We start from the raw sequence: 17931 nt of genomic DNA on the forward strand, positions 1-17931 counted from the left end.
GGCAGTGTAAGGTGGAGGACAGTCTCCCACCAGAGGAAGGGATGTCAGCCTATAGCCATCAAGCAATAACCTGTTCTTAGGCACACCTAGCCTGTTCTTAGCTCTAACCCAGAGTCCAAAAGGTCTTCTGGGTTCTGCTAATCTAGTTTAGGCAGGAGACACTGGGACCTTGGAACTGCTTGGGAGAGGGGAGATATCTCTTACATCATCAACAACTGGAAGTGTTTGTAAAAACTGTTACTATGCGAAAACCATCACAGTTGGTTTATAGCCAGAATTGCTGTCCTACCTGAAAATAGTGGAGCCTGTTAAAAATGCAAGGTCTATGAGAACTCTACACAAACGGGTCAGAAGACCTGGAGGTAAGTCCCACCCTCTCCGGGCCTCCGTTTTTCAACTGTCAGACAATATCTCAGGGACTTCCAGCAGATAACTTGCCCGTCCCCGCAGCTATTTCCCGGAGGGAACCACCTTTCCTGGACAGCCTGATGACTTCACGCTTCTGTTCGGGCCATGTGTCTTTCCCTATTGAGGATGAAGAGTCTGGACAGCAGCCATGGATGAGGAAATTTATCTCCCAGACACTGTGGCCAAACAGCCATATGGGTCCCATGGCAAGGAAATGTCATTTTTTTATGGACTTGGATTGTCTAGGAGAAAGGGCCATAGAACACTTCGGAAAAATGTATTTTATTATCATATTACTTAAATATGTACAAACTTTGCCGAGGGCGGCGGAGGTGAACCGGATGCCACTGTGTTTCTCTATCTGGGGCTCCTGCCCAGTGGCAGCTCTATTTGACCTGAGGGCCAGTCCTGGCTTTCCAGCTGCTGACCTCACAGACTGACTCACAGATTCTCTGGGTCCTTACGTAGTTATGTTCCCTTTTTGTGCCTCAGTCCCATTAAAAAAAGTGGGGGGATATGGGGAAGGGGCTAAAACGTCTCTTCGGGGGCCTCCACTGAACTCAGTAAGGTCAGAGGTGACAAGTTTAAAGGCAGGTGGCGGTATCTGGGTCGCCGTGGAAAGTCAGGGAAGGGATGGATCGCCCGCCTCGGGGAGGCGCTCCCCAAAGGCCGGGCCTCCTCCTGCCACCCCAGGCGGGGGGGGGGGTGGTATTTACGCAGTCTCCCCGCCCCCCAGTGCCACGCTGCTTCCAGAAGGGCCCCGCCGGCGTTCGGGCCTCCGGGCCGAGGGCGTCGCTAGCCGCGCAGCAGGGCGTACTCCTTGGGCGCCCAGAGCAGTTTGGGGCGGCGGATCTCGGCCCGGCGACCGACGTCGGGGTTCCAGCAGAACTCGGGCGACAGCAGCTTGGCGGGCTTGTGCAGCCAGAAGGACTTGTTGAGGTGGCTCTCGTCGTGCCAGCGCACCTCCAGGCCCCGCGCGCAGTAGACGGTCAGCTGCCGCAGAGCCGCCACGCTGCCCCCGAACACGGCCGCGTGGTAGTAGAAGTCGCCCTCGCCCGGGCCCAGCGCGGCGGTGGAGCGCGCGTCCCGCTCGAAGGGCAGCAGCCGCCTCCGCCAACGGTAGTGCCAGGCGAGCAGCTGCGTCACCGACTCGGCCAGCGCCTCGGACCCGAAAGTCCCGCTTAAGTGCTGGTCCACGTCCACGCAGAGCACGAATCGTGCCTCCCGGCCCAGCCGCCCGCCCAGCGCTGCGTGCAGCGCGCGCATGCACGCCATCGACACGTCCTGCCAGCGTCGCTCGCGCGCCACGCGCTCCACGCGCAGCCGGCGGCCCGGGCCCAGCGTAATGCGGGGCACGGCGGCCGGGCCCTCGGTGAACACGTAGTAGACCACGCGCTGGCCCACCATGAAGTGCTGCTCGGCCGTCTCCAGGAAGCGCGCCAGGTACTTCTCCAGGTATCTGTCGGGCGGGGCGGGGCGCGGCCGTCTTGAGTCAAACAGGCCTCAGCGCACTCCGCCATCCGCGGAGACGTCGGGCTTCTCAGGCCTCTCCTCGCCCGTACTTGTGCCCCTGAAACCCCAGTCCCTGGAACTCTAGAACTGTCCAGCCCTGGAATCGTCCGAGGTGGACTAAAAATAATTACCCATTGTTTGCCACCCCTGCCCCGAGAGGCCCTGTGTTCTCCGCTTGAACGTGGCTCTCCCTGACCGCTTCGATCAATAGAGTCCCGAGGAAGGGATGCTGTGCTGGCCCTTGGGAGGACCGGCTCGTTAGCCTTTGTCTCTTTAGAGCTCTGACCCTTCGCTTGAGAAGTCCCAGAGCTCAGGGCTTCCCTGGTGGCGCAGTGGTTAGGAGTCCGCCTGCCAATGCAGGGCACACAGGTTCGAGCCTTGGTCTGGGAAGATACCACATGCCCTGGAGCGACTAAGGCCGTGCACCACAACTACTGAGCCTGCACTCTAGAGCCCGCGAGCCACAACTACTGAGCCCGAGCGCCGCAACTACTGAACCCCATGCGCCTAGAGCTCGTGCTCTGCAACAAGAGAAGCCACCGCAATGAGGAGCCTGCGCACTACAACGCATCGCAGCAACTAGAGAAAGCCTGTGGGCAGCAACGAACACCCAACGCAGCCAAAAATAAATAAAGATAAGTAAATTTTAAAAAAAGTGTCAGAACTCAGATGCTGCCACGAAGTGAGGGAGACCAGGCTAGCCACGGAGAGAGGTGCCCGCCAGTCATCCGCAGGACTTTTGGGAGGAGGGAGGGGTCCCCCCTGCTGCTGAGCCCTGTCAGAATTCCTGAGCCACAAAATCATGAGCTATGGTAATAATGAACTGTTTTCAGCCACTAGGTTTGTGGTGATTCCTTACATAGGTAACCGGGACGTTCAGAATACTGGAAGCTTTGTATGAACAGGCTTTGGGATGCCAGGGTTCTAAAATAATCGTACTAATGCCTGATATTTTGGCACATTTGTCATGTGGCAGATAGTGTTCAAAATAATGTGCATTATCTCATTTAATCCTCACCATTATTATCTCCATCTCTCATGTGAGGAAACTGGATCTCAAAGAGCTTCAGTAACTTGTGCAAGCAAGCATACACATAGTTAGTAAGTGAAAGCCAGGATTTCAACCCAGCTTGGCACTGGAGCCTGTACCTTTACCTGTATTTGCTCTATTCCGGGTGGAACTGTGAGAAACTGGAATCAGAGACCTTGGAAGCCTCAGCATCCCAGGGTGTTGGACTCAGATCTTTGGAACTCAGGACCTCAGGACCCTGGAATTTCTGGACTCAGAGACTCTGACCCCTGGGGCTGGTGCAGGAACACCCTACTCAGCATCCAGAACAGAAGTGGGAGCACCAAGGTCCTGGAGAGGCCAGCAGTCCTGTTTGCCCCCGGCCTCTCAGGCGCCCTCCTGGCTTTCTCTCCCTTCTAGAGTGCGAGGGACGGAGTTGGAGGAGCCCTGAGCAGTTGTCTGGGGCACAGGTCCCCACCCCCCTGGGCCAGGCCGCACAGCAGGAGGTGAGTGTCAGGTGAGTGAGCGAAGCTTCATCTGCCCCCATCGCTTGCATTACCACCTGAACCATCCTCCTCCCCCCCTCCCCCACCCCCTGGTCCGTGGAAAAATTGTCGTCTTGAAGCTGGTCCCTGGTGCCAAAAAGGTTGAGGACCGCTGGTCTGGGGTCTCTGAAGACAGAATTCCTTCCCCAGGCTTTTGGATATCTTTTCCTGGATGCAGAGCTCTCAGTGCCTTCCCAAAGCAGCCTGTTCCATTATTAGAAACTCCTCCGTAAGTTGCCTTGAACTCTACCTCTCTGTACCTTAGGACTGTAGGATCTGATTGCCACTCTAAGTCAGGAGTCCCATTTGCATCACTACTGGAAAGTGAATACCAGTTTGGACACCCTGACATCCATAATGGGGAGATGGGCAAGTCAGCCCCCTGAGGTTTCTTCTCCACCTCCCACTCTGGGTTCCTTCTTCATACCTGGGGCCCCCTTAGTTCCTCGATTGGCCTCCTCCTGTCGTGATTCTGTCTTCCCCGCTCCTCAGTCACTTGCCCCCATGGCCTCTCCCTCGACTTGGTCATCATCAGTCTGCCCCCCATCCGTCCCACTGTCTGGGCCCCCATCCTTCCAGCCCACTTCCTGTGATATCACCCCCAACAGTCCTTCCTCACTGACTCCTCTCGTCTGCTCACCCTACCACTCTCCGCATCCTCCTTTCTTCACATCCCTCTATATCCAGCCCAGATTCGCTCCCTTGCAAAAGCCCTCAGCTCCCCAGCCCCTCTTCCGCCTTCAGACTTTCTTGGCGAACCTCCCCCCGCCCCGCCCTTTCTGTGTGCCTGCGCCTGAGCCGCTGACCTCCACAGACGCTTCTGCAGCTGGGCCATCCCCTCTGTTTACCCAGTTCTCACCTCCTCTCACCTGAAAGACTCCATCATTTCCTCACTGCAAACCCAAGGCCTCCAGATGATCAGCCCCAGGCCCTGGGCAGGTTCCTTCTAGGTTGTGATGCTGAGCCCTTGGCTGCCTGGACTGGGTGGACTCTAGGGAGGAGGGGAAGGGAAAGGATGGTCCTGCCCTTATGCTGGGAGTCTGGGAGAAGGGGTGCTGTCTTTGCTTCTCGCTTTATCTTGGGATCCTACAGCCCAGGAGAATGGGCTGCTCCACCCTTACATCACGTGCACACCCCCTCCCACTCCCTGCTTGGATAGCACCGCTCCCCTCCCTGGGCCTTACCTGCCTACAGCAAAGACGGTCAGACCAATGGTGAGGTTCTGTACAGCCTCTTGCTGGGCCACATCTGGGTCAAAGGTGCCATCCCAAATAATGGGGGCCCCCCAGCAGGTACAGGTCAGGACTTCAGGCTGGGCCCTGGCCAGGGCAGGGATGGAGAGACAGGTCCATTCACCTACCTGCTTGATGCATGGTCACCGCCACCTCCCCAGTCCTGGGCCCTAGGGACCCACAGATGGGTCACACCCAGGCCCTGCCCCTAGAAATCTCTTCCCAGATCCAGCAGAATAGGGGGAGGTGTGTTACCTGATGGGGCCCCTGGGTAGAGTGCCTAGCCCTGCCAGGGTGGGGGATGTGAGGAGGGCAGGAACGCTGGGGCAGAGCTCTGTAGGGTGTGTGGGTGTCCGCGGAACGGGAGAGATGGCAGCTCCTTACCAAGGATGCAGGGGACCTGTGAAGTTATCTCTCGGCAGGGGCATTCTGGCCAAAGGGCAGACACCCATGGAGGGGAGGACTCCCAGGTGCCTGTGGGGTGGGAGCAGCGGGCATGCTGGCCTGCCCAGGAGCCCTGTCGCTTTGCTCCTTACAAGGAGGGAGAGCCCGCAAGGACGCTTGTGCGGGCCATGACAGGTGCCACTCTCCATCCCTCAAGGAGGCACTTGGAAAGAGCCACTTTAACCCTGCCCCACTGGTCCCATCGTGAGTGCTCGGAGAAGGGGGGGGTTGTACCTGACTACAGGGAGCCCCTGCAGGAGCAGCCCTAAGAGGCCAAGTGCAAATAGGGTCAGAAGATTCTCTTCCAGGCCCTGGGGAGTGGGGGGGTGGGGAGTGGGGTCGGCAACTCATTTCTGCATATATATTTATACACACACACATATATATGAAAAATGAGGTAATTCAGTGTTTCATTTATTTGTTCGCTTTAATGTGAATGTATTATTCTGTTCACTTGGCACAGACCTTCAAAGGTACAAAAGAGTATAGACAGTGCAGTCCTTCCTGTTCTCAGCCACGGCCACCCGGTTCCCCTGCAAGGGGATCGTTTACGCACACACAGGCAAATACAAATATGGTGGCAAATGCTCCCTCCCTTCCCTCTGTCCCTTCCTCTAATTTTCGCCCACAAATGGTAGCACAGTGATATGCTGTTCTCCACTGACCATTATGTCCTTGAGATTATTCCACCTCAGTACTTGAAGCGCTTCCTCACCCTTTTTTCCAGCTGCCTAATATGCCATTGACTGGAGGTGGCATCATTTACTTGACCAGGTCCCTTGTGATGAGCATTTAGATGTATAATTTTTTGCTTTTCCTGGCAGCAAACTTGGGGGACAGTAAGTTAAGGGTTGGGGCACTTAGCTTGGGTAGGATTGACCTCGGACAGGGGAGAGTCTGGGAGGGGATGCAGGGAGGTTTGTGGCTTGGTGGCTGGGATTTGAGAGCGTCTGGGGCTTAGGGATGAGTTGCTGGGCTGCCCGGAGGGCCGGCTGTGGTCAGGGACCACGTGTCTATGGCGGCTCCAGTCACAGGGCCGGGTCCCTCCAGCAGAGCTCAGCGACCCCACTGCTGGCTCAGAGGAGGTGGACTTTGGGATTTGTCCATGGTTGCTTGTTTTCCAGAAGGGCCCTAAAAGTTGAGAATTTTAATAAGCTCCTCTGGCGGGGGGATGTCTCCTCCAACTCTCCTCAGCCCTTCTGGGTGCTGGTGTCTCTAGACAGACAGGACCCATATGGTGAGAAGCCTGGCCACTGGGGCCAGACCCCCTGGTTCGAATCCCAAGCCACCACTTCTTAGCTGTCTGACCTTGGGCAAGGTTCTGGGCCTCTGCACTTTAGTCTCCTTGTCTAGAAATGCAGATAATAAGAATACATACCTTAGAGGGCTGCGGTGGATATTGAGTTAATACCTACTAAGTGATTAGAACAAGGCCTTGCACACAGTAAAAGGTCAGTAAGCTTTAGCTATTGTTGATTATCATTAGTAGTAGTATTCCTAAACAAGCCCTCAGGATTCTCTGCACAGCCTCCCAGCTCCCCTCCCTGCCCTATGAGTCCTTCCAAAATCTGCCTCCTCTGGTCTCTTTCAAGAAGCCTGCCTGATCAGACCCTCCCGCCCCTGCCTTTTCTGCTACCCCACCTCACCGTTCCTCAGCAGGTGTATCCAGTAAATAGCTCAGAGAGGCACCTTGCGGTTGTGTGTGTACGTATCTGCCTGTGCATGTCAGGGCAGACACCCCTTCTGTTCAGCTGGTGAAACCTGGGTGCACTGACCCCTCCCACTGCCTCGCCCACTGTCAGTCCCCAGGGATGGGTGGTTGGCTTGGCCTCCTTGATCTCCGTCCCCCTTTGCCCCTCCTAATTCTCCGGACCCCACAGTGATCCTGCCTGCTCATCCCCCACCTGGACCACGGCAGCAGCGACCTCCCTGCTCCCAGTCACTCCTGACACAGCCCCCAGAGTCAGCTCATAAAATGCCACCTGCCTTAACTGTCCATATCACATGAACAGGGAAATCCTCGAAGGGGAAATGCATTTAGTAGGCAAACATGTGGAAAAATGTTCACCCTCACTAGTAATCAAAGACTTATAGATTAGAACTAGGTGGGATGTTTTGCCTATAAAACGAGCACTTTTTAAAAAGAAAGAAATGAAAATAGCCACACTGGGAGAATACAGCGAGACAGGCACTCTTACATCTGCTGGTGGGATGTAAATTGCTACAGCTTTTTTGGAAAGCTACTTAGCTGTGGGAATTGAAGCTTTCAATAGTCATCCCCTTTAATCCAATCACTGCAACTTCTGGGAATCTGTTCACAGGAGATCATCTTCAGCATGGGAAAAGTTTATGCGTCAAGATGTTCACTTGCTTCTGCTCATTCATGCGTTCAGCCTATACTTATTGGTCACAAGCTCAGAATCAAGCACTGTGCTAGGTCAAGTATTCAGAGGTGAGCGAGACACAGACCTTGTCTTTAAGGGAGCTGGGGTCAGGAAGATGTGGGTGGCCAGGAAGGGAGGGGAATGGGGTCACATGACAGACTGCAAACAGATGAATGGAACACAGCACAGCAAAGGCTGTGATTAGTGTAAATACAAGATACAATTATCTTGCAAATGGCAAGATACCATTGGGGAGAAGTCAGGGAGGCTTCCTGGAGGAGGTGACCCTTGAGCTAGGTCCTGAAGAACTAAAAGTTACCCACACAAAGAAGGCAGTGGGGCTTCCCTGGTGGCACAGTGGTTGAGAATCCGCCTGCCGATGCAAAAAAAGAAGGCAGTGGAGGGGAAAGGGAGGTCCATGAAAAAGAAACAGCACTGTGTAAAAGTGACAAGGTGAGAGTGCTTGGAAAGTAGAGGAACTGCAGGCCTGCCGCAGGGGTGGGGAATAGAGTGTGGATAGGAAGTGATAAGAGTTGAGGCTGGAGATGAGCCTGAGCCAGGTCACCCGGGGCCCACATTCCAGGATAAGGGGTTTGGGCTTCATCTTGAAGGCCACGGGGGCCCTGAGAGCTCTTTCCTTCAGGGACTGAGGCTGTCACATGTTTACTTGGAAGATACTCCAGCGGCACTGTTGAGCCTGGACGTGGGGCAGGGACCGGGTGGAGGCGGGAAGACAGGTGAGTGTTGGCAGTGGGTGGGGGAGGAGTGGGTGATGAATGGCTGTCAAGGAGGTTGATGGGCAGGACTTGGTCACTGATGAGAGGCACAGGGCTGGGGGACCAGGAAAGGAGATGGTGGCTGATAGTCTGGTTGCGGGTAAGAAGCTGGAGCCCAGAAGGCAGGCAGGCAGGCAGGCAGGCAGGCAGGCAGGCTTGGGAGAGAGTTCTGGGATTCACCAGGAGGGCAGGGACGCTGTGGGAGAGGGAGAGAGCAGAGGAAGGAGAGCCAGCGCCCAGGCACCGAGGACACGGTTGGGGACGGGCAGGGGACTGAGTGAGCAGAGGAGGCAGTGGAGGCTGGGGGGGTGGTGGTGGAAGCGGCTTTTTCCGGAAGTTTGGCTGTAAAAGGAAAGGGAGAGGATGGTAACTGGAGGGGCTGAGGGCTTGGGATTGATGGAGGTACGTGAGTTTCTTTCACGCAGGGAGACGAGCTTGGTTGAACGTGGGCTGGAGGGCACCAGTGGAGAAGGCATTGTGCAGCCCTCTCAGATACAACTGAAAAAGGCCCCAGCGTCCAGCCGAAGGGACTGGCTAAGTAAACTTTTTATGAAGAGTCTGCAGTCGCATGGAAAAAACTTGCACAAGAACCGTGAATGAAGAAAGCAGGATCTAAAATTGATGGGCACTGTGGTTACAATCTAGCAATGAAAATATGCCTCAGCAAATAAGACTGAAAGGAAAAACTTAAGTGACTGTGTCATAAGTTATGGGAGGGTTTTTTCCCTTTATTTTTACTCCCAGTTGTCCGTAATGTGCTTTTATTGCTTTTTTAATGAAGGAAAAATACAGTTAGCCATTTAGAAAAAACAAGTGTTTTTAAGCCTTTCTAGTGACTGCAACGTGAAGTCCACCTCTGTTAGCCCTGCCTGAGGAGCCTGCAAAATCATTTCAAGCACTCACACCAGACCCAACTTTCCCACCTCTAGAAACGGAGACTTCACAGTGGGCAGGCCAAGGATGCTCTCCTAGCATTGCTGGAAAAAGCAAATGGAGATAAACAACCCCACTGTTCATCCTTAGAGAGTTGGATGAATGAATTATGCATTTCTATACAGTGGAAAGCAACGTGGCCACTGAAAAGGATGAGGTAGATTTGTATGTGCTCTCGGGAAAAGAGGGCCTAAAGAATCAAGTGGAAGAGGAAGTGACAACTGTACCTAGAGGCTGGCTGCACTTCTGTGAGGGGGGAAGCCCCTATACCTGTGTACCTGTGCATTTACAGACGTGTTTCTATGTCGTTTTATCAAAACGTAGGAAAAAATCTGGAACAGCATTGCACAATAGAAATATAATGTGAGCCAGGAACGTAAATTAAAATTTTCTAGTAGTAGCCATGTTAAAAAAGTGAAAAGAAACAACCGAAATTAATTTTAGTATTTTAATGTAACCTAATATATCATTTCAATACGTAATCGATATAAAAATTATTGAGATATTTTACAATCGCTCCTGGAAGCGAGACTGCCCCCTGGAGGGACGGCATGGGAGGTGCCAGGGGCAGGAGAAGGCTGCAGTGGAGCTCTCTCTGCCCTCCCTGCCGTCTGACCCTCTTAGCCGGCCCCTCCCAACTAGGGCAGCCAGGCAGAGTTGTCCCCGAGTGGTCCAGGTGGGCTCCAGCTGTCAGTCCTGGGAGGGCGCTGACACCCAGGCCTGCAACAGGCTCCTGCCGCCCCCTCCCATGGCCCAGCCTGGGAGCCCCTAGTCCACAGAGGCGCCTGCCTGACCCATTCCTCCCAGTTCCTTGCTCCGATATTTTCAAAAGGATCCCCTCCCCTCCACCCCGCTTCCACCTGCAGAAGGTGGTCCCGCAAGGTGGCCTCATGCCCTGCTCCTGTACTCTCCTTGCTTTCAGGAAGAGGTTGAAGATCAGTCATTAGTTCCTAAGTGGGAACAAGTTTGCAATCCTGGACAGTCACTCCCGGTTGGAATAGAGGGCTCACAGTTGCAGTGGAAGGTGTGTCCCAAAGTCTTGTTCTCTGCTCACCAAGGGGGCTCAGAGTTTAGGGCAGCAGGAAGAGTCGCCGAGCTCTTCACGGGCTACGAGGTCTCCCAGGATGCAGCCTCCCCCCACCCCACCCCCCATTCCTTGGACCGTCTCTACCCCTTGGGCGATGTCCTCCAGTCACCTTCTCCCAGGACCTGTATGGCTCAGCTGGTTCTCAGCAGGCCAGCCTTGGTGCCTCCTCCTTGACTGTTCTGGCCACCAGGCTGGACTCCTCTCAGGACAGCTGTCCCGCCTCATCTTCCCCCGACACTGGCAGCGTCCCCGCCTCACCTGAGTCCTTGCCTGAGAGCCATGACAGGAAGCTGGTGGGACAACCTGCCAAGAACCTTCTCAGCTCAGAGCCGGGGAAGAAATGACCCATTCTTGGTGACTGGGACCAAGCAGTTTCAGGCCATCTGCCAGAAACCACACCCACAGGAGCAAGCAGGGATGAACTACCTGGAGAGGAGCCCCCTGGGGCCAATCACCTGGAAGAGGGTGGATGGAAGGCTAGCTCTGGTTGGCCAGAGGCGCTGAGACATTTTGTACTGACTCTTCCTCCCCAGGGCTCCTCGTGCCCCTCTTCAGTGTCATGGTCCTCGGGCCAGACTGTGGTGTTTGCCACCCAGGGAGAACCTTGTTCTGCGCAGAGCTTCAGCCAGATCTCAAGGGTACCGGTCACCTGAGTGTGACCTTGGACAGTTCACCTTGAGGAGCCCTTGATCTCTTCAGTAAAACAGGTATGTGCACCAGTCACATCCAGGACAGGGTAAGAGCCACACAAGGTAGTTACATGGAAAAGTTCTGGAAAGTTTGCACTAGGCAGGGTTTTTTTAAAGTGCAGGTTATGATCCAGCAGAGGGCCATGAAATCAATCTTACGGATCATGACTGAGATTTTAAAAGTATGAACGGGAAGGGAGTTGAAAATATCAGAATGTTTTGTACATCAGGGTAGGTATTGTTTTGTGATTGTTTTGTTTCAGTTACATATATTCAAGTACATATACGAGGGTGGGAAACTTTTTTAAACTGTCGGTCATGATCAAAAGTTTTTCAAAATTCTGTGTAAGGTGTAAACATCAGTAGCAAACGCGTGTTGAAGGAGGCACTCTTCAAACTGGGGCCTTTCACCCAGAGTGAAGAAACAGCACTGATACTCACCTGTGTCAGGCAGCCCTGCAAATCCACCATATCCTCTTTCAGGAGTTTTAGTTCCCTTCTCCACCACACATATAAGGACAAACTCAGTTTGGGCCGGCGTTGTCCTCCAGAAAGGGGAAGTGGAGGTCCAGCGTGGACTCGCCGAGCTGCACAGGCCACGGTGGGCTGGCCCGCCTGGCCTGGAGAGGGGAGGGCAGCGCAGGGGGCTCCCGAGGCGCCCTCTCCACCAGGCACCTTCCCTGAGGTTCTGAGGTCCTTGCCCCCTGCCACTCCCCCTCGGCCCAGGGTCCTGCACTGGCCTCTGTCCTGTCGCCATTGCCGACCTCCGGGACCACCAGACTTTCCAGTCCTGGCTCCACCCTCTGGGTCGTCCACTAACCAGTTTTGTTTCTCCTCTTCCTCCGGGTAGTGGCTACATTTTAAAAGGCCTTCCAGAGAGTTCTCGTTCACGTATGGTTACTGGCTCTTAAAAGGTCCCTGCTTATCTCCCTGGGCCCCGCGGTTACAGCATGTTACAGACTGAATGGCGAGCGGTGTGCGCCTGGAAGGCCGTTCTCCTTTATTCGAGGCTTAGGCGTCACCTCCTTGAGGCAGAGACTCTCCTACTAGTTTGCTATTGCAGCATCCAGAAAGCGCTCAGGGGTCGAGTGAGCCAAAGCCACCCCAAGGGCAGTTCTGGACGCGGAGCTCCAGCCACCACAGGTGTCTGCGGCGGAGGGAAGGGTCTGGCCTCTGCCTCAGGTGTGCCGGATGTCCCTGGCTCAACAGCATCGTGTCTCCCTGGTGGCAGTGCTGGGTAGGGGGGCTCCGAGTTGAAGGGGCCCTGGACCTCACACTCCAGGGGACACCCGTGTGAAGGACAGAGGTGGGATCTGCTTTTCTCAATGTGGACTGGGGCCAAGGGCACCCTCAAAGGACCCAGACCCTGTGAAGCGTGGAGGGTATGCTATCCAGTTAAGGTGGTCGTCCCTCCCCCAACCCAGGGACCCACCCCTCTCCTGACAGATGAAAAGTAGCCATTCAGGACCACAGAAAGGCATCCCCAGGGGAGAAAGGCACAGAAGGAACAGATTTTACGGATTTATTTTTAAAAAACAAAAAGGTTAAAAAAGTCCTTCATTTCCAACCCTGCCTGGGGGTGTGAGTGGGGAATAGAACAAGCTCAGAAGGGCGCACACACCCTCCCCCCAGGGAGAGTCCCACTCCCACCAGGAGTCTGCAGAGGCCCGGGCAAGTCAGAGGCAGGCCCTCGCCCTTCCTGCCCCGCCTCCTCCACGGGCAGCTCAGACGGCCGCCAGCAAGTTCCAGAGGCAGAGAAGTGTGGGACCCGAGGCCGAAGGCTGCCTTCTTCACCTCAGTGGTGGTCACTCCAGCTCTTCTGCCCTTGGACGTTCCCAGGGCTCCACCACTGGGCTCCCAGGGCGGGGCGGGCGGGCAGACGGGGAGGCGCGGCCTGGCCTAGCCCACCAGCAGCTTCCTCAGTGCCGCCTGTGACACAGCAGGGCAGTCAGGGGGACGTCACAGTGCGGGAAGGGGCTGCGGAGACACCTCGGCCACCTGGGAAGGAAAATCTCCTACTAATCTTCATCGCTTTCTGATGGTGCCTCTCTGCACTGAGGCGGCCCTCTTTCCTATTCCCTCCCCATCCTGAGGCTGAGTGGAGTCCAGGACAAAGCACTAAGTGGCTGTTTGCTACAAAACACCTGGAGATGCCAGAGGGTGGCTCTCGGCCTGTCAGTCCAGGCTCCCACACAGTCACACAGTCACACACACAGCGTTAAGGCGTCTGTGCCAGCAGGCGTGGCCAAACTGGGCCCAGCTTCTCTCCCTCCACCTGTAGAGGGTGAAGGGGGAGAACCCTTCTGGCTGCTTCAGAAACAGGCTGCAGTGAGAGAAGCTGGCAGCGGGAAGGGTTAGCTGGGCCCAGAGAAAGGAGTGGAGGAAGGCAGGTAAGGGCTTCCGAGGCCTCTAGGCAGGCCTGACGGCTGCCCTTGGAAGTGACCCAACTCAGGTTGGGAGCCCTGACCGTATACCCCCTGGAAAATGGGGGACAGAGGGAGGGGAAGAGAGCGGGGCTAGAGTAGTGGGACTTTGGAGGAAGCCAGTGCTATCAATATGTACAAGCATAAAGCCCCATCTTCTGCGCCACCTACCTCTCTGCCCCTCCCACAGAAAGAAAGGCCCCTGAGAGCCATTGAGGAGGTGCCGAGACCTCCTCCCCAGCCATGCCCCACAGGGAAGGCCCCTTCCCTCAACTGGCCCCATTTCTGGGCCCCCAGGAGTGTCCGCTGGCTCTGCTCAGTCGGGAGGAGGAGCCCGGGGCCGGAACCCCGGTGCCCGGCCAGCCCTAGGAGTCCTTGAGCATGCTGATGCGCGCGTAGATCTTGAGGGCGGGCCCCAGCTTGATGTTCATGGCACTCATCAGGTGGTCCTCCTTGAGCAGCAGCAGAGCTTGCCCGTCGATTTCCTGGGCACGGAATTCCTCTGCTATCTCCTGGCAGCCTGAGGGGACATGACCAAAGACAGTATCAATGAGAGCTACCAGCGGTCACGCTTGGCAGTCACTGCCCTTCAGATGCATCATCTCACTTGATCCTCACGAACACACCTCAAGGAAGGTGTTGTTGTTCTTATTTTACAGCTTGAGAGAGGCTGAGTGACTTACCCAAGGTAGCCAGACTCTACGGTGGTCCTGTGACCCAACACCTCCTTGTTCACCCCCCACCCCGCCCAGTGAACTGGGCTGACCCCGGAGATCAGTACAGTGCTGTGGAAGTGACAGCACGGGATTTCCAAGGCTGGATCACAAGGGCGCAGCAGCTTCACCTTGGCCTTCTGGATAATTTATTTTGGAATATGCCAACCACTGTGTTGTGAGGACACTCAGGCAGCCCTCTGGAGAAGCCCACTTGGAGAGAACTGAGGCCTCTTGCCCAGAGCCAGCCCCCCGTTGCCATGTGAGCGCAGCACCTTGGAAGGGGGTCCTCCAGCTCCAAGCCCTCAGAAACTGCAGCTCTGGGTGCTATCGTGACTGAGCCCTTGAAAGATACTCCGTGCCAGAAGTGCCCAGCTAAGTCACTCCACAGAACTCTTGAGATAAGAAGTGATTACTGTTTTAAGCCACTAGGCTTGGAGTAATCTGTTTGACAGCAGTATGTAACGAATGCAGATCTGGGTATTTGGAAGATGGGTGCTGCCATCACCACACCTTCACCATGTGGGCCTGGCCTTGGACTTGGCAGCGGGTGGGAGCTGGAGGGACTTTGAGGAGAGCGGCAGTGAAGGTCTAAGGTTCCCTGAGAGACGGGAGTAAGAAGCCTGATGGCCTTGGAGGAAACTGCTGGGGAGGCTTAAAGGAACGGGAGGAAACTTACTGCAAGTTGGAAGAAAAGGGATCCTTGTTATGAAATAGTAGAAAATTTAGCAACACTGTTGCTGGTGATAACCCGGTGGGTGTGAGACGCCTACTGAATGTTGCTTGGGCTCAGGAGACCTCAGGCAGACCGCTGCAGGTGCCACCTGGCTTCCCACCGTGGCCGCGGGAAATGTGAGGAGGGACGAGGTCGAGGAAAACGAGAACAGGAAGGAGCCTGGATTTGCTGATTTTGAAACTCCTCAGCCTCTCCAGATGGCAAATGATGCTAAAATTAAGAAACGGTTTCTAGGCAAAGACCAAATCCAGGGCACAGTCAAAAAGACACACTTTAAAGACGAAACTGCAGGGGTGACTTGAATCTTTTGTTAAGACCGCAGAAAGCTCTAAGGTGCCGCCTCAGAGAACTGCTGGATCAAACGCTCTCAGGATTTTGTGGGCGTGCCTCACAGAGCCTCTCCATTCAATGGCCCAGCTCCTCGGACTGTTAAGGGCACTGTCCCTCAGCTTCAGAAGAAACCTAATGTGGAGTAAGGCTTGTCTTGAAGACATTGTTGGATAACATTCATAAAAAGCCCACAAAGCGTAAGAGAGAATCGTCTGGCAGAAACACTGCTCACATGGATGGAAAGGGTCAGAGGTAATGTGAAATTAAAGCAGCAGGAAGTAGGCTGAGAAAACAACTCCACAGGCTACCTTTCATGGGAAGGAAGGATGACTCAGGGTGGAACCAAGAGCGAAAGAGAATCACTCCGGGCTTTGAGTCCTAACCAAGGAAATGCCAGCACATGCCCTGGTATGGACTGGTGACTCCTGTAGCCTCCTGTGTTCTCCCTTCTCGAACGGGGCATCCTGAATGGGCACATCTACTGTGGTTACCCGATGCCCATCCCACCATATCCTAGGTCTGTGGAGGGAAGTGGATAACCTGCTCCTCGTTCTCAGGCTTGCAGACTGAGAGGAATCATCCTTGAGGAGTGGGACCCAGTGAGCCTCATCTGTGCCTGGACCTGAGTTAGATGCTGACATCCTGGACCTAGAACCTCCGCTGTAATGGGATGAGACTTGTGGGGCCTTGGGTAGGGGTGAGGGTAATTTACTCGAGGGAGGAACATGAATCACTGGGGTGAACTATGGTAGTAGCCGGCTCCAGGTAGCTCCCAATAATCCTTGCTTCCCTTTCATGCCTTCGTGAGTCCCTGACAATGAATGGGGTGACCTGTGTGGTCAGAAAGATATTGTTGAAGTGACAGAATGTGATTTCTGAGGCTAGATCGTCAAGGGCATGGTGGGTGGCTTCCACCTTGCTCTCTTGGATCACCCCCCTGGGGGGACAACTGGCTGCCACGTCACGAGAACGCTCAAGCGTGAGCATTCTGAAGAGACCCGTGGGAGAGTGACGGAGGCCTCCTGCCAGCAGCCACACACTCCCTGGGAAGCGTGTGAGTGAGGCACCCTGGCAGAGGATCTGACAGCCCCAGGTGACCCTTCACGTGGCCTCGGCTGGCCTTGGCCGACATCCTCATCGCAACCTCCTAAGAATCCCTGTGGCAGAACTGCCCACCTAAACCGCTCCTGAATTCCTTATCCACATTACCTGTGCGGTAACAAATTTGGGGGATGCAGCAATAGATAACTAATACACTGGGTTAAGTGGCAGAGCCAGGATTTGAGCCCAGTTCTGTTTAACTCCGAAGCCTGCTCTTAACCACTATATCCCCCTTTGGTCTCTGAGTGAATGGGCTTATGGTCACCACTGCCTGACCTGGTCAGTGGCTGGGTGAGGCTGGCAGAAGAAACAGTGGAGAAGCTCTGGTCCCGACGAGCGCAGCCGTGCAGATGGGAGGTCTTTCAAGGTTCATTTCTAGATCCTACCCTCGAGACCACTGGCACTGCGCACCCAGGGTCACGTGCAGCTGCCAGCTCCTTTACATGCTTGCGTGTCTTTGTGCCTCTGCTTAGGCTGCTCCCTGATGCCGTCTCTCCATCCGGCTCAGGCCTGCTTGTCCACTGTCACTCAGTGTAAACGTTCTTCGTTCTAACGTTCTCCTTGACCGATTTCCTCCACTCCCACTTGACGCCCCTCCCAACTCGCCCCGGAGACACACAGGGTTGGTCACGTCATCACCTTCACACAGGCCCCTCACCGAGCCCACAGATACGGCAGATTATAGCCACGGAACATTACAGTCGGCGCTCCATGCTAGAATGTAAGCTCTTACCGGCAGGCACCTCCTCGTCCTCGTCTCTGCACCCCCGTTCCTGAACCCGAGCCTCTCCCTGAACTGCCTGGTCTCTCCTGGTGATGGCAGGTGAGGTCTCTCACCCTCGCTTTCCTTGCTATTCCAGGCAGGCGTGGAACTTCCAAGGACCTTACCTGGCAGAGAGCGGATGAATTCGTAGACATCTTCCACATTCCATTTGGTGGGCTCGCTTGGCAGGAAGTGGTGCCCCATGCCCACCAGGTCCCGCATGTGCACGTCAGGGAGCTCCAGGTCCCGCTGGCCTTGTCGCCGGCGGGAGGTGGATGAGCTGGCTGAGATGGGTGACAGGGGCTCCTCGTAGCTTGAGTTGTCGGAGCAACGGCTGGAGTCTTCCTGGCTGTGTGTTAGCTGCAGTGCGGCAGCAACTGAGAGGGGTACAGTGCCTGCTGGCTGGGAGCACAGAGAGACGGTTTTCTTCAGGATGGGGGCATAAACCACCTCTAACAGAGAGCTGGGCAAAGGCAGGTATATTCTCCCTTTTCTACGTGGTCTGCTACTATGTATCTTTGAATTCGAGATAAAAAAGCATCTTTTGCCATGTCCCCTCTCTGATGCTAAGCAGAGTCAGTGCCAGTACTGGAGCATGTACCACACTACACTGCAGTGATCTGATTCTATGTCTATTCTTTCTTCTAGACGTGGGGTTTTTAACCAGGGCTCTGTGGGTTTAGGGGAATGGTCTGTAAACCACCTGAAATAGCATGTAAATTTTCTCGTGTATGTCCATGTTGGACTGTAGCTTTCATCAGATTCTTAAAGAGATTTATGGCCAAAACAATAACAATAAACAGCAAAATACACATGAGGTCTGAAGCATCACACTAGGCTGTGAGT

The 17931-nt window shown here is 54.9% G+C and overlaps 2 protein-coding genes across 4 annotated transcripts in view; both read right to left on the reverse strand.

Moving 5' to 3' along the window:
* Positions 1-1203: 1203 nt before the first annotated feature.
* A3GALT2 (alpha 1,3-galactosyltransferase 2) lies at positions 1204-8138 on the reverse strand (the record flags this gene model as incomplete). Its single annotated transcript, XM_082612121.1, is given in 7 exon segments — positions 1204-1867; positions 4659-4793; positions 5091-5180; positions 5385-5442; positions 5445-5461; positions 5628-5683; positions 8100-8138. Coding segments are annotated over 7 exon segments (1059 nt in total).
* A 4389-nt stretch (positions 8139-12527) lies between these two features.
* Positions 12528-17931, reverse strand: part of PHC2 (polyhomeotic homolog 2) — a 49706-nt gene continuing 44302 nt past the window's right edge. For all 3 annotated transcript variants that reach the window (XM_082612582.1, XM_082612583.1, XM_082612584.1), the window contains 2 exons: positions 17211-17487; positions 12528-13962 (listed from right to left, as the gene is read on the reverse strand). In XM_082612582.1, coding sequence (XP_082468708.1) covers positions 13808-13962; positions 17211-17487 — 432 coding nt within the window. In that variant the 3' untranslated portion in view covers positions 12528-13807. The remainder of the gene's footprint in view (positions 13963-17210; positions 17488-17931) is intronic.

The sequence above is a fragment of the Mesoplodon mirus genome (genome assembly GCF_964341445.2).
Source record: "Mesoplodon mirus genome assembly, chromosome: 3".
NCBI classification, from domain to species: Eukaryota; Metazoa; Chordata; class Mammalia; order Artiodactyla; family Ziphiidae; genus Mesoplodon; species Mesoplodon mirus.